This window comes from Cebidichthys violaceus, unplaced genomic scaffold (genome assembly GCF_023349555.1).
Source record: "Cebidichthys violaceus isolate CVI_PGR_0920_01 unplaced genomic scaffold, fCebVio1.0.p SCAF_17, whole genome shotgun sequence".
Taxonomy (NCBI): Eukaryota; Metazoa; Chordata; class Actinopteri; order Perciformes; family Stichaeidae; genus Cebidichthys; species Cebidichthys violaceus.
In genome coordinates this window covers 10,862,279-10,879,577 of record NW_027176340.1, presented here as the reverse complement: position 1 = coordinate 10,879,577, position 17,299 = coordinate 10,862,279, and the positions used below count along the sequence as shown (strand labels likewise).

The 17,299-nt window shown below is 40.8% G+C and overlaps 1 protein-coding gene across 3 annotated transcripts in view; it reads left to right on the top strand.

Moving 5' to 3' along the window:
- Positions 1-16,953, top strand: part of arhgef10la (Rho guanine nucleotide exchange factor (GEF) 10-like a) — a 148,443-nt gene extending 131,490 nt beyond the window's left edge. For all 3 annotated transcript variants that reach the window (XM_068712574.1, XM_068712576.1, XM_068712573.1), the window contains 2 exons: positions 12,751-12,873; positions 13,468-16,953. In XM_068712574.1, the coding sequence (XP_068568675.1) occupies positions 12,751-12,873; positions 13,468-14,012 (668 nt within the window). In that variant the 3' untranslated portion in view covers positions 14,013-16,953. The remainder of the gene's footprint in view (positions 1-12,750; positions 12,874-13,467) is intronic.
- The last annotated feature ends 346 nt before the right edge of the window (positions 16,954-17,299 follow it).

Genomic DNA, 17,299 nt, shown 5'->3' with positions numbered 1-17,299 from the left:
GGAGCGGAGGACCTATTGTTATTCTAATGTTTTTTATTATTATTAGGGCCCGAGCACCGACGTAGTCGGAGCGGAGGACCTATTGTTATTCTAATGTTTTTTATTATTATTATTATTATTATTATTATTATTATTATTATTATTATCTCACCAGTTTCATCGCAAAAAGGAGGTGCTTGGGATACTGGGAATCTTTTGAAATTTGGCACAAAATTCAATCGTGGTGAAAATTCCAGTATAATTGCGGTGTCCAGCTGCGGCATGACATTTTGGCTCGATAGCGCCCCCTACAGAGTAGCCCCAACTTTGGGTTTCACCTAGCTGTATGAAATTTGGTAGGTATGTGGAACGTGATGGGACGTACAAAAAAGTCAAAAGGAGGTATATCCTAAACCAAACAGGAAGTCGGCCATTTTGAATTTTATGACGTTTTTGGACCGTTTCAAGGCGCCGTACTTTAACGAACTCCTCCTAGAGATTAAACCCGATTGCCTTCAGATTTGGTCAGTATGCTCTTGAGACCTTGGCAGTGAAACGATACTCAAAGATCAAAAAGTTATCGAACTATGTGTCCGTGGCGTGGCGGCAAAAAAACACCATTCGCCATGAAACAGGAAGTTGTTGTAACTCGGCTGTACATTGCCTAATCTGCTCCAAATTTCTCATATGTCATAACATCCTGACCCTGAACACATGTATATGACAATTTAGAATCATAGTAATAGCGCCACCTAGTGGCAACAGGAAGTCATAGGTTGTGTACTTTGACACCCTACTGCTCACAGATTAATCGGATCCCTCTCAAATTTTGTCACAAAAGCCTTAAGACCTTGATAATGCTTCATTGTGAAAATTGCAGGAAGTTGTCGAAGCATGGCGACGTGGTGGCTCTGCGAATTTCGATCCTTCGCCATGAACGAATAAAGTGATGTAACTCGACTCCGCATCATCAGATCTTTACCAGATTTCACATGTTTGATTAAACTCCAGGCCTGAAGACATCTGCAAGCCAATTTTGAATCATAGTCATAGCGCCACCTACTGGCAACAGTAAGTTAAAGTCTTTATACTTTGGCTTGTTTCTCTAAGTTGGAAAATCAGATCAACATCAAATTTGTTCCACACAAATGTAAGAAGTTCATAATGCCAGTTCTCTAAGCTTTTGATGTTTCGTCGAACGCCGTTGCCGTGGTAACGCAGTCTTCGCCGTGAAAAACGATGATCATTTGGAGAGGTTAAAAAAGCTCGAAACACAAGCAAACTTGACACACAGATCACAAGGCCAAAATGTAGTTCTATAATATGATTTTATTCAATCAGAGTGTTAAATCGGCTCAATAGCGCCCCCTACAAAATTTCGACGAAGCAGCCCTCGCAGTACGTTTCACATAGATTAACAAAATTTGGTAGGCACATGTATCACATGTGGACTTAAATAAAAGTCTCTTGGGGCCATGCCCTAAACCCAACCGGAAGTCAGCCATTTTGAATTTAGTCTGAATTTCTACTGTCGTTTTTTCAATTTCCAGGCGCTCTACTTTAACGAACTCCTCCCAGGGAACTAATCAGATCAACTTAGAATTTGGTCAGAACAATCTAAAGACCTTTGTGATTAAAAGTTACTCAAAGCTTGTTGTTTCGTGAAATGCCGTTGCCGTGGCGATGCATTCCTCGCCATGAAAAACAAAGGTGTTTTTGAGGGGCTAAACATACTCAAAACAAAATCAAACTTGTCACACACATTTAAAATCCTGAATGTAGTTATCTGATGTGATTTTAATGCTTCAGAGTGGCAACTCGGCTCGATAGCGCCCCCTACAATATTTTGACGATGCAGCCCTCGCAGTACGTTTCACCTAGATGTGTGAAATTAAGTAAGCAGGTGTATCACATGTAGACTTAAAAAAAAGTCTTAGGGGTCCATGCTCTAAACCCAACCGGAAGTCAGCCAATTTGAATTTTGTATGAATTTCTTGTGGTTTTATTTCCTTTTCAAGGTGCTGCACTACGAACTCCTCCTAGGGAAATAATCCGATCAGCTTAGAATTTGGTCAGAACAACCTAAAGACCTTAACGATTCAAAGTTACTAAAAGCTTGATGTTTCATCGGATAACATGGACTTGGTGTCGCGGCAATTTTACATGATTCGCCATCATCCATCAAGCTTTTGTAACTCAACCTTACTTTGTCAAAACTGCCCCAAACTTGACATGCTTGATTGCTGTCGTGATTTTAGGACATCTGCATGCCAATATTAACTCATAGTCATAGCGCCACCTACTGGCAACCACGGACGTAAACAGAATTCTATCATAACAGCGGCCCAAACAGGGTTTGTGGGCACACCATGAGAAAAAGACTTCTCTGATCTAAATATGTGCAAACTAAGATGCTTGGAGAACAAAAGTTAATCAACAGTGTTTTTCAAACCATGTCAGTGGGCATTAGTATAAATGATCTGTCCAGAGCTTCTACATGAGAATCAGGTTAAATGTTACAATGAATGCTTCACACTACAATCTAAAGTTACAGAAGAGCTTAAAATGAAAACAGTGTCAAATTAAAGTGTTCAAGTAAAAACAAATGACACTGCTGTTCTGTTAACTTTCATGTAAGTCCAAATACAATCAGCAGGACACTGCAGGGAGTTGAACTCCATCCCAGTAACCTGACAGTCTGTTATGTTACAAATACTGAAGCACATTCACACGTTCATTTTCTTAATGATCTTAACAGGCTTACATTTATGATTGTATCGGAGGTACACTCAAAACATTTGAGGCTTAAGACCTGGCAACATGGTCTTGCTATGCTGCTGGTCGACGCAGGAAATATCATCTAACTTGTGCATGCAGTGTATGATGGTCACAGAAATGCATTGCCGCATCAACCAGAGTCCTGCCAGTACCCTCGACGTGTGTGACGTTGCGAGGGCCCGATCAATGCTGCTTGCAGCTTTAATTATTATTATTATTCTGATTTTTATTTTTGTACTTTGGGCGCATATTTGGGATACTTGCCATGCATGAAAACTCACCAAATTTTGCAGACTTGTCAGGCCTGGTGAAAATAGAGGTATGATATAGGTTTCATATATAGGTGAAAAGAAATGTCTCTCTAGCGCCCCCTCAAAGTTGGACCGGCGACGCCCCTCGGCCAGTATGTCCGATTTACTCGAAAATCGACACACATGTCCAGATCCACTAGCTCTACAAAAAAGCCTCTCAGACCCCTAATCTCCGCCTGGAAAAATTTTCCGCCATCTTGAATTTTGTGAAAAACACATTTTTGAGAACTCCTCCTACACACTTGGTCCGATTGCTACCAAATTTTCTGTGGATCATTACTGGATCAAGATCACATGAAGTTATCAAAAGCTTGTTGATATCTTAAAGCGTTTAGAAGATACGGACCAATGAACTTCTTGGGGCGTGGCTTGTTTTTCAATACACATAACTTCTCAACCGTGTATCATAAAATCACCAAATTTGCAGAATTTGTGCATATTGCATGGTGGAACATACCCTGCAATTTTCATTCCATTCAACCCATACGGGGCGCTACAGTATTTCACTCAATTTCAGTTTTTTGGTGATTTTTCACGTTTTCAGCATTTGTATTTGAGCGAACTCCTAGAGAATTCATGCGATCGACTTCAACTTTGGTCAGGATGCTCTTAAGACCTTTGTGTTGAAAAGTTATTAAAAGCTAGAGTTTTCATCAAAGAACCTTGACGTGGCGGGGCGGCCATTTTGCCTCATTGGCCGGGAAAAAAGAAGTTGTTATAACTCCAAGGTACATTATTCAATTTCTTATACATGATGCTACTTCAACCCTTAGCACATTTCAATTGAAAAATGTTCAATAACTCATAGCACCACCTACTGGCAAAAGGAAATGTCATATTTTATACTTTTATTTACTCCTCCTAGCCAGTTCACCAGATCTGTCTGAAATTTGGGGGAAATAGCTTTAAGACATTGATGATGCATCATCATGAATATTGGGAGTTTTCGTTGAACGCTGTTACCGCGGCAACGCATCATTCGCCATGAAAAAGTAGGCTGATGGATCAGTGGCTTGCGATGCTCAAAAACTCATGGAACTTTATACATGTGTTATAGGTAATGGGAGGACATATTTTATATGGGTGTTTGGCTTGGCCGTTTTAAATTGCCTCCATAGCGCCCCCTACAATATTTCAAAAGAGCAGCCCCAGCGCTACGTTTGAGGTACCTGTATGAAACTTGGTAGGATTATGTATCTCAGAGAGACTTACAAATAAGTCTCTTGGGACCATGCTCTAAACCGTACCGGAAGTCGGCCATTTTGATTTTTGTGTCATTTTTCAATGGATTTAGGCTCATTTCTAGCCGCTATTCTTTAACGAACTCCTCATAGGCACTTTGTCGGATCCAATTTAAATTTAGTCGGTACAGTCTCAAGACCTTTGTGATTAAAAGTTATCAAAAGCTTTACGTTTGACGGAATGGCTTAGCCGTAGCGGGCGGCTACTTTACGTGACTCCCCATGAAAAAAGCTGATGTAACTCAGCCGGACTTGTTCCAAACGCTCCTAAACTTCCCATGCTTGATAACACTCATGGCCTGAGGATGTCTACAAGCTAATTTTCACTAATACTCACAGCGCCACCTGCTGGTCAAAGTAATTCTGCGTTTTTTGACAACTGGCATCCGATTTACTTGACTTTTACACAATGTTGTCTACAGTTGTTATAGAGCAACATAAAACATGTTTTTGCACGCTCTGTAGCACCACACAGCGGATGCAGGATGCTGTGGACTATTTGCATAGCATCATTTCCTGCGTCACGCGGTCCAAGCAGAAAAAAATCATCGGACTCCGACGCGCGTTGTCTGACTGTCGCAGACGATCTCGGATGCATACGTTGGAGTCCCGCCGGCACCCCCGACGTGCGGGAGGAGGCGAGGGCCCGTTCATCGCTGCTTGCAGCTTTAATTATTATTAGGGCCCGAGCCACTGACAACGTCGGGCCAGCGAAGGCCCTATTGAAATTCTATGGGGTATTATTATTATTATTCTGATTTTTATTTTTGTACTTTGGGCGCATATTTGGGATACTTGCCATGCATGAAAACTCACCAAATTTTGCAGACTTGTCAGGCCTGGTGAAAATAGAGGTATGATATAGGTTTCATTTATGTGTGAAAAGAATTGTCTCTCTAGCGCCCCCTCAAAGTTGGACCGGCGACGCCCCTTGGCCAGTATGTCCGATTTACTCGAAATTCGACACACATGTCCAGATCCACTAGCTCTACAAAAAAGCCTCTCAGACCCCTAATCTCCGCCTGGAAAAATTTTCCGCCATCTTGAATTTTGTGAAAAACACATTTTTAAGAACTCCTCCTACACACTTGGTCCGATTGCTACCAAATTTTATGTGGATCATTATTGGATCAAGATCACATGAAGTTATCAAAAGCTTGTTGATATCTTAAAGCGTTTAGAAGATACGGACCAATGAACTTCTTGGGGCGTGGCTTGTTTTTCAATACACATAACTTCTCAACCGTGTATCCTAAAATCACCAAATTTGCAGTATTTTTGCATATTGCATGGTGGAACATACCCTGCAATTTTCATTCCATTCAACCTATAGGGGGCGCTACAGTATTTCACTCAATTTCAGTTTTTTGGTGATTTTTCATGTTTTCAGCCTTTGTATTTTAACGAACTCCTCCTAGAGAATTCATGCGATCAACTTCAGATTTGGTCAGGATGCTCTTAAGACCTTTGTGTTGAAAAGTTATCAAAAGCTAGAGTTTTCATCAAAGAACCTTGACGTGGCGGGGCGGCCATTTTGCCTCATTGGCTGGGAAAAAAGAAGTTGTTATAACTCCAAGGTACATTATTCAATCTGCACGAAATTTCTTAAGCATGATGCTACTTCAACTCTTAGCACATTTCAATTGAAAAATGTTCAATAACTCATAGTGCCACCTACTGGCAAAAGGAAATGTCATATTTTATACTTGTATTTACTCCTCCTAGCCAGTTCACCAGATCAGTCTGAAATTTTGTAAAGATAGTCTTAACACGTTGATGATGCACCATCATGAATATTGGGAGTTTTCGTTGAACGCTGTTGCCGCGGCAACGCATCATTCGCCATGAAAAAGTAGGCTGATGGATCAGTGGCTTGCGATGCTCAAAAACTCATGGAACTTTATACATGTGTTATAGGTAATGGGAGGACATATTTTATATGGGTGTTTGGCTTGGCCGTTTCAAATTGCCTCCATAGCGCCCCCTACAATATTTCAAAAGAGCAGCCCCAGCGCTACGTTTGAGGTACCTGTATGAAACTTGGTAGGATTATGTATCTCAGAGAGACTTACAAATAAGTCTCTTGGGACCATGCTCTAAACCGTACCGGAAGTCGGCCATTTAGATTTGTGTGTCATTTTTCAATAGATTTAGGCTTACTTTTAGTCGCTATACTTTAACAAACTCCTCCTAGGGACTTTGTCGGATCCACTTCAAATTTGGTCAGTACAGTCTCAAGACTTTTGTGATTAAAAGTTATCAAAAGCTTTACGTTTGACGGAATGGCTTAGCCGTAGCGGGCGGCTACTTTACGTGACTCCCCATGAAAAAAGCTGATGTAACTCAGCCGGACTTGTTCCAAACGCTCCTAAACTTCCCATGCTTGATAACACTCATGGCCTGAGGATGTCCACAAGCAAATTTTCACTAATACTCACAGCGCCACCTGCTGGCCAAAGTAATTCTGCATTTTTTGACAACCGGCATCCGATTTACATGACTTTTACACAATGTCGTCTACAGTTGTTATAGAGCAACATAATACATGTTTGTGCATACTCTGTAGCACCACACAGCGGATACAGGATGCTGTGGACTATTTGCATTGCATCATTTCCTGCATCACGCGGTCCAAGCAGAAAAAAAGCATCGGACTCCTAAGCGCGTTGTCCGACTGTCGCAGACGATCTCGGCCGCATACGTTGGAGTCCCGCCGGCACCCCCGACGTGCGGGAGGAGGGGAGGGCCCGTTCATCGCTGCTTGCAGCTTTAATTTTTATTCTGATTTTTATTTTTAAGTTTTGGGAGCATTTTTGGGGTACTTGTCATGCACGAAAACTCACCAAATTTTGCAGTCTTGTCACGTCTGGTGAAAATAGCCATCTGACATAGGTTATATATTTGTGTGTAAAAAAATGGCTCTCTAGCGCCCCCTACAAGTCGGACCGGCGACGCCCCTCGGCCAGTATGTCCGATTTGCTTGAAATTCAACACACATGTCCAGATCCGTTAGATCTAAAAAAAGCCTCTCAGACCCCTAAGCTCCGCCTACCAAAATTTTCCGCCATCTTGAATTTTGTGAAAAACTCATTTTTGAGAACTCCTCCTACACGCTTAGTCCGATTGATACCAAATTTGCTGTGGATCATTATTGGATCAAGATCACAAAAGGTTATCAAAAGCTTGTCGATATCTTATAGCGTTTTGAAGATACGGACCAATGAACTTCTTGGGGCGTGGCTTGTTTATCAATACACATAACTTCTCAACCGTGTATCTTAAAATCACCAAATTTGCAGTATATGTGCACATCGCATGGCGGAACTTCCCCTGCAATTTTCAGTCCATTCAAGCAATAGGGGGCGCTACAGTAATTCACTCAATTTCAGTTTTATTGTGATTTTTCACGTTTTCAGCCCTTGTATTTGAACAAACTCCTCCTAGAGAATTCATGCGATCGACTTGAAATTTTGTCAGGATGCTCTTAAGACCTTTGTGATGAACAGTTATCAAAAGCTAGAGTTTTCATCGAAGAACCTTGACGTGGCGGGGCGGCCATTTTGCCTCATTGGCCGGGAAGAAAGAAATTGTTATAACTCCAAGGTACATTATTCAATCTGCACGAAATTTCTTATGCATGATGCTACTTCAACCCTTAGCACATTTCAAATGCAAAATGTTCAATAACTCTTAGCGCCACCTACTAGCAAAAGGAAATGTAATATTTTATACTTGTATTTACTCCTCCTAGCCAGTTCACCAGATCAGTCTGAAATTTTGTAAAGATAGCTTTAACACATTGATGATGCATCACAATGAATATTGTGAGTTTTCGTTTGGACGCTGTTGCCGTGGCAACCCATCATTTGCCATGAAAAAGGAAGCTGATGGTTCACTGGCTTGGGATGGTCAAAAACTCATGGAACTTTATACATGTGTCATAGGTTATGGGAAGACATATTTTATAAAGGTGTTTGGCTTGGCCGTTTTAAATTGCCTCCATAGCGCCCCCTACAATATTTCAAAAGAGCAGCCCCAGTGCTACTTTTAAGGTACCTGTATGAAACTTGGTAGGAACATGTATCACAGAGAGACTTACAAATAATTCTCTTGGGACCATGCTCTAAACCGTACCGGAAGTTGGCCATTTTGATTTTTGTGTCATTTTTCAATAGATTTAGGCTTATTTCTAGTCGATATACTTTAACGAACTCCTCCTAGGGACTTTGTCGGATCCACTTCAAATTTGGTCAGTACAGTCTCAAGACCTTTGTGATTAAAAGTTATCAAAAGCTTTACGTTTGACGGAATGGCTTAGCCGTAGCGGGCGGCTACTTTACGTGATTCTCCACCAAAGAAGCTGATGTAACTCAGCCGGACTTGTTCCAAACAGTCCCAAACTTCACGTGGTTGATAACACTCATGGCCTGAGGATGTCTACAAGCTAATTTTCACTAATACTCACAGCGCCACCTGCTGGCCAAAGTAATTCTGCGTTTTTTGACAACCGGCATCTGATTTACATGACTTTTACACAATGTCGTCTACAGTTGTTATAGAGCAACATAATACATGTTTGTGCATGTTCTGTAGCACCACACAGCGGATACAGGATGCTGTGGATTTTTGCATTGCATAATTTCCTGCATCACGCGGTCCAAGCAGAAAAAAAGCATCGTACTCCTAAGAGCGTTGTCCGACTGTCGCAGACGATCTCGGCCGCATACGTTGGAGTCCCGCCGGTAACCCCGACGTGCGGGAGGAGGCGAGGGCCCGTTCATCGCTGCTCGCAGCTTTAATTTAAATAGAAATACAAGGATTTATTTCCTATTCATTTGAATTGTGTGTTTCATGCAACTAACACCTAAGATGACAATATAGTAAAAGGATAACGCTTACATTTTTTGGCAGTTTACACTTTAGAAAGTTATTCTGAAGACTTGCTGTCAATTAGAGTGAAGTGAGTAAATCAGAATCAGAATCGGCAGGTAAGACTTTTAAACAATAGGAAATGGGTATCGACCAAGAAAATTGCAATCTGTGCATCTCTAGTATAGATACATCTGGATTTAGACCATTTTGTCCCTTTCATTGAGTCATACCAGAATGTGATTGAAGTATTTAGAGCAATACTCAAAGCTGTGGTACCACTTCATCTCATAGGAAACAAAACACAAAAAACCTAGGTTTTCTCTTGTGAGTAGAGTAAAGAGCAAAGAATAAAAATCCCAGAAATGTGTTTTATACACCAACCTTTTCTCTTTTCGATCAAAGTACTCTTATTTTTTGTTCAAGAGGAGACTTAAAGGAGAGCAGACTCCTATGGCCGTGGTACCTGGAGAAAACCGGTGACCCAGAGGTCATTTTCACCTAGCACAAGCACTTCCTCTTGAAATATGCAGCAGATTTGAGAGAGGGTGGCAGCCTCAAGGCTTGGCCCAAAGGGAAGCTACAGGGCGGAAAGAAAAGGAGTTGCTCGGCTCATGTCTTCAGGGTCCACAAAAGGAAGAGGCTCTTTGACTTAAGTTGTGATTTGTTGAGCTCACAAGAGAAAAGAGGATCCCCCTACACTCGACAACCACCGATACTGCACATGAAATACTGATAGTTTCTTTCTAGCAATGAGTCTCTGCTCCCCTAAGTTTCTCCTTGACTTATGCTAGGACATGCAGTAATGATATACCCCTTAATCCTTTTCCTTTAATGTGATTTATACTCAACAGGGAATCCCAGTGGCAGTAAACAACAGAGAAGTTTCTGAGGCAGAGGAAACTGCTGATCTCTTCTCTACTAATGCCTTTAACAGTTCTATCCTGAGGGTGAAAAAATAATACTCCAAAATAAAGTCCTTAGTGACATATCACAGGGAAACATTTATCTTTGGAGACATCTGCTTTTTAAAGGCAAAAACTGGCTTCCACGATAAACCCACTGCACACTGAAGAGTGTGCGCGTTACTGCAAAAAACGGAGGTGCAAGATTGCTCGAGGTTAAACTATAACGCCTTAATCTCAAGTGCCTTTTGTCATTATCCCTCTTTATCACTGTTCTTAAAGACAATGCCTGGCGCCCACATCTTCCGACTAAACTTCATGGTAACCCGAGCGTCACTCTCTCGCTTACACTCTCTCACCACAGTACAAATAGACTCTCAGGCGGTGCGAGCAGGTGGCAGACAGTTCCGAGATAAAGGCAGTTTTTTCGATGACGCCTAACCCACGGCTGTGACCCTCCAACGTCTCCACCTAAAGGCGTCTGCTCTCTGTTTGCTGAATGTGCTCCGCTGCTCTGCTTCCACTTTCTTCTTCTACGAACAGCATCAGTTTCCTACTTTGGATGAGTCATCTCCGCACCGTGTACGGAATTAATTGATGACACCTATGAGCCACTTGTGCAAATCATCATAATCTGAGCATGACGCAGAACAAACACGTAAATACAGCTACCCATGTAAATGAGCATTGTCTTAGTAACGATCACAGGAGCGCTGGTGTAATTCAATTATGGTTGATGTGGATAATATGGTAAATGGCTCTACAGATAACTGGGCCACAATGGGAGCCAAGAGCTGAGGGACCATAGAAGGAATGCAAAAATAAATCTATACCAAACAATGTTTTGCACCCCTTTGTTAAGTGGAAACAAAGGATGTGCATGTATAATAAGAGCGTGCATTTATCCTTTCCCCACAACTAATGCAGTGCCACAAAAAACGTATGCACAAAACACAAAGCATACATCGCGCTCCATCATGGGACAAAAAAATGTACCTTTAATCCCCGGAAAATTACTGCCAAAGTTCACCACCCGCTGTAACAGAAAAGAAAATCAAATGAATTACTTAATTTGTCACATTAACAGAGAACTTCAATAACAACCAAAACCAATCTCATCAGATTAGAGCTATAATCGGACCCAAAAAATGAGGCCTCACCCTTTATGAACCTGCATATATGTGTGTATATATATATATATATATATATATATACACATGCCCCTTATCCTTCACCGCCCCGCTGCTAGCTGCAAGCAGTTTTTTGATCGCAGTCAAAATTTAGTTTTTGAAAGGCTAAATGCCAACAAATATGGATTGAAGCAGCATATTTTGTTCAATAAAAACATTATGTGATTTCAATACATTTACTATAGACTTTAAAACAAATGTTCAGATCACACAAATCGGAAAAAATCCTACACAGCAACCACTGGAAACTTATTCTACAAATAGTATGATACTAATAATATCTTTGTAGCCTGCACTTTATCTCCAATTGTGAATTTGAATGTTGATAGGTTTAAATGTCAACGCTATGAATAAAGCTTCATACTATATACAGTCCTAAAATAGAGATTGTACAACAATTTCTGGAAAATTGGGGGTGATTTTGTGAAATTAGAGTCCGGTCCAAACCCGGCAGATTGGACCCAATCTGGTTTGGGCAGAGACTCAAAGCTCTACATCGGATCTGATTAAATTTGGACAAGAATAAACACACAAACCTTCAAAGATTTCTTTTTTCTTAATATTAGGTTGTGTACAACCGCAACAGTTATCAATTGCTCTGTTTTCAGGTCGAAGTTGGGGGAGTGTTAATGTCTGCTAAGGACATTTAACTTTAGCATTTGTAAGAATGATGAAGTTGTGCATTCCTCTACCATAGCAGGTCAAACACACCAAGCTAAAAAATTACAAAAAAGGTTTGTAAGCTTGCAGACACGGACTGAACATGCACACACTGGGCACAGGGAAGAGGGCTGATCAAAATGATTGAAAACACCTGTGTGTTTTCTCCATGGGCATGTTTGCCGTACTTATTTCGAGGGATTATGATGTCTGAAGTCTCTGGACCTCTTTACCAATAAAAGAGAACTTCCCTGCGTATCGGTTTTTCTTTAACAGTAGGAGGTGAAAACCTTGAAGCTCAATATTTCAAAATCACTTCGATGTCAAGAAGAGAAAATACAACACCAACTTCACAGAGTCCTGTTTCCTCCACTTTGTGCTTCTTTGAGAGTTTTTCTTTCAACTGGGTCACTAGCAAGTAGACAAATCCAATTTTTCATAATCTTACGTAACCCAGAGCCCTAGGTGGCTGTGCTGTGCATGTGTTAAGCTTGTCAAATACAGATTGATCACAGAGCTTAAACCTTACCCAAAGCTAACACTGATAACCAACAATCAAAGTTTGTTTACTGTTTTCATCATGCTAGGATTGTACAGCCTCCAAAATACAGTATTTTGGGAGAACTTCTGGTAAAAAATAAAATCAATGAGAGTTCATAATTCACTCTCTAAAATATAGACCATCCAATCATTTAGTCAACACCATTCATTTTTTAATACCTATAATCTGTTGTACTTTTTGCTTTCTGTCATTGTATAACAGCAGGTGTGAAGAACTCACATTCCATTTTCTGTCAATGTTTCTTCTATATTGCAGGTCAAAAGAGCATGCGAGTCACGAGTCTGCTAATTTGCCAGGGGCTGTTATGGGTGGGCACTGCCCAAGGCTTAATTATCACTCTTCCAGTTCCCAAACTCGAGGGCATCCCCAAAATAACAGGTACTGTGATTGGTCTCTTGAGTGTTGGTTTTTTTGGTGTTTTTTTTCATGATAGAAAATGACTCTGTACTGCCCATTATTGAGGTCGCACTTCACATTTTTCTGGTGGCTCCAGGAATCAGTGAAAATATTACCAGGCAGGCAACACACAAATCATAGTGTGTGTATATATATAATGTTACAGGGTAATTTAAGAAACTGCCTGCCAGCGTTTTGTTAATTATGCCAAGTGAATGAGGTCGTTAGTTTCCCACTTGTACAAACTATACCTCATGACCCCTTTATTCCGAGCTAGTTCATTGAATACTATGCAAACACAATACACACTGCAGCTACTAGTATTACTGTTACAGTTACAAATAGTTAACTGACAGAGTATGATCCAGGGTTCAAGTCTTAATAATCTCTTATGAGTATGACTGACAATGACATGACATTAGCCCAGTATAAGAGCAGTATTTATTGCCTCTCTGGAGGACATTTAATATATTTTATATATATATATATATATATATATATATATATATATATATATATATATATATATATATATATGTATGTATATATATATATACATCTGCCTATGTCCTATAGGAAAAGGAATGGTCTCTCTAAATGCTCATTGTGGGCCCGTGGACTTCCTGGTAGCCACCACTAGCACTCTGTCTCCTGAGCTGCTGAAGAGGGATTCTGTAGGGGACGGCCCGGACTCTGCCTTTGGGGGTGAGGACCGCAGTGACACCTCCTCTCAGGAATCCCTGCAACAGTCCTACCAGGGAGAGGGACGAGGCAAAGGACGCGGCGTTCTGCTTCAGTACAAGCTGCGCTCCACATCGGGACTGCCCGGACTGCCGTTGACGGCGCTGGGCGACGAGGCTTCGGACTCCTCCCTGGAGTCTCTGGAGCACAGCGTGGAAGATGGATCTATCTACGAGCTCAGCGATGACCCAGAAATGTGGGTCCGAGGACGTCCTTGCGAGAGGGACGGGGGACGCAGGGACAGGGTGATCTCTGCCGCGGTAATCTCTGGAGGCAGGGGCTTCCGCAGACTGAAGGAAGGAGCAGCAGCAGGTACTAGGACAAGTGGGGAGGGTTTAGAGAATATTCTTATGGTATGGCAGCTCCCACTGACAGTATGATATGGGAAATATAAGGCAAGGTGATGGGTATTTATAGATGTAGTCTACCCAGCTTAGCTTTGAATCAACCGTTCCATAAATTCAAAGGATTTGAATAAACATGTATGATGTGAAAGTGTTGCCACTGTAACGGAGCTTGACATGCTACGATTTAGCTTGTGGAATAAGGAAGCTAAGTGCTGTTTCCCAGAGGTACCGTTAGCCTATAGGACGCTTCCAATGTGCAGGATCATGCTTCATCACCTCCCCAGCAGTGGCGGAGGCCGCCGCGGATTAGTTCCGTGTGATCTTTTTGATCTGCTTCCTCTCCCTGCCTTCGTTAAGATGGATACGCCTCAATTTAACCTCATCATCGCGGCACGAGCTCCGCCACATTTATTTTATTGCGAAGGACTTCTGTGTGAGCAACCGCGGATCGCTCGCTTCTGAGGGGCCGCCTTTGTTGAGTCTGCCATGCTCCGCAGAGTTAGAGATGGACATCTTTTATCTGATCCTGTGGGACAGATCCCATCTGTTTAGAGCTGAAAGCTGGGGACTTACACCGCATCACAAAGCACATGAGCATCACTTTATTAGCTTTGCCAGCCTTTCTCTCATCCCATACAATGTGAATGTAAGATACCTTCTATTGTGTCTCAAAATTTAATCTGTGCTCTCTTTAAAAAAAAGAAGGATTTTTTCCTGTCTCCTTGCAGCTGTTGCAGAAATGATTTTTGGTTACAGAAAATTTGTTGCGTCCGAAAGTTTTAAAAACAACTGATTTGGAAAACAAAGGTTACAATAATCAAAGATGTTATTGCGCGACATTACAGAATCTATATATGCTCAGATGTATTTGAGGAAAAGACGATTTTTGGTGCCACATTTTAGAGTATTATTTGCTTCCTGCAAATGCCCCATATGTTTCATTATTCACTGACGCCCTGGATGAAACAAACGTGTGCACAGGGTTGTTACACTGCACACATTAGCTGGAAACCTCAGTTACACATCAAAAGCAAAACTCTACAATCACATGATGAAATAAAAAGGCTGCCGCCATCCGAACTGCTATCAGCTGTGTATCAACAGAGAAAACTAACCTAAGAGAGACACCAATGAGCATGTTTCCATGCACATTCATTTTTAATAATATGCAACATGATTCTGATTAAAGAGGGTGATTTACATTACACATGTCTATATTACAATTAACACACCGTGATGTATTTGATCTCTGATATTACCCGGGACACTAAGTCATGTTAACTGTGTCCCATCAGCACCTGTTTTCATGCTAATATTTGGTCAATATTTAAGAGTTTAATGCAAATACTAATGTTTTATGATCAAAATATGAGGATGCACGTAAATATATTGTCATGCCTGTTGGGTGGAAACCTCGCATCTCCATTTGTGAAAGACTAGATGGTCTGTCTTTAACCTGATAGGCTTATGAAACCATTTTAACCACTTTTAATCGTTCAAGTTCTTCTCTTTTTTTTTTTTTTACTGATAAGACCATGAGATTTTGGAAATACACCAACAGGAGTGTGTTGAATCGGAGCTGGTAGGAGAAACACTCAGTGGAATATTGTGTTGACTTCATAACTTCCTAATTTAAATTGCTGGTAGCGTTGGCAGGCTTGTAAACATGGACTATTGACATTGGCATGCATCCTGAAGAAAAACTCAAGAAGTATGTACTTTACAGTGCATATATTTCACAGTGTGTTGAGCGTGTAGGCGAAGGCCATGCAAGTAGCCAAGTATGAAGATCTTTGTGCATTTTCAATAAACAAAGTGATGGCGAAGGTTATGGTATATAATTTTTCTCCACCTCTATCTCTGCTTAGCCCTTTCCACCACACATGGAATCTCATCTTATCCTTCCACACGGATGAAGCGTGAAAATTCATGTTTTGTATGTCCCTGAGGCACATCAAGGTTTATTTTCCCTTTTCTTCTCCTCACAACTGGAGCATTTCAACATCCTATCAGCCAGGCTCATTATACAAAAAAATACGATGATGTAAACTGTATGGATGCTGTCATCTAAATGTAAATCTCAATGTCACATCAGAAATGTATACTCTTTCAATGCTGCTGGAGCCACTCCCTAATAGTCACTAGAGATGTTTGTTCAACCTCAACCAGATGATAAGTGTGTTTTCCTGTACAAGCTTATCTGCTAACAACTGAGATTTAATCTCAAAGGTACAGTATAGTGACATTTGATGGACATTGACTCATACATTTCAATGTGTACAGGTATTATCCATGCACTGAATATGAATACTTGTGAATGAACGTACTGTACTACTAATTAAAACAGCTACTGTACTGTACTTTAACCTGCATTTTCTTTTGTAAAGAGGACTCTGTAACAGTGTTGATGTTTTAGATGAGACTGTATAAGACACAGTTTATGAAATTTAAGGGAGAATCTCATTTATTACAGACTGGATCTTGTTTTTTTAGATTTGGCCATCAGTTATGGTAACACCATTACGCCATTAGTTAATTAGTTTACATTAGTTAACGCCTTCCCTGAGATCTGGGAAGGTGTGGACATCACTAAGAAGAGGTCCGGCGAGACAAGAAACACCAACAGTCATATGATCGTACAGTTTTTTAGCAAACACCTTGGATATCCGGACTTATTTGGAAGAAAAAAACAGGAAAGCATTACATCTTATACCTAAAGTGTCTGTCGTAGACATCCGTCTCAGTTCACAGACCTCTGTGTTTACAACCTGTGTGCTCATCTGACTGCCCGTTTCTCCACGCAATCACTGATTGAAATGATGGCTAAACCAAAAGACAGGTCATTAACATAAAGTATTACACTCACAGGCATGTGGAAACACAGTGCTCATTTCCATTTGGTACAATACTTGTGAAGTGCATCTAAACATTGTCTAACAAGCTTATGCTAAATTAAAAACATGTCTAAACTTGACTTTGAGCTTTTTTTTACATTATTTAGAGTGATGTTGGTTGATGTTGTCAAAGATGCTGTAGTTTATATGCAGCATCGTTATGCTAATGAAGTCAAACTTCAGCTACTTCTCTTTGCCTGAGCTACAGATAATCCTCTCTTTGAGGTATCATTTGGATTATCTTCTCAGTTTTTGGGTGTTTGGTTATTGAAATTACAATAAACTGACCTCTACATCTGCAGGAAACCAGTGCTGAAATAACAACACAAATATTTTTGTTTAGTACAATTGAGAATACAGACACTGAATATCTATATATATTTCAATTTCCTATTAATTTTTATTTTGTACTCAGTGGTGTTCTAT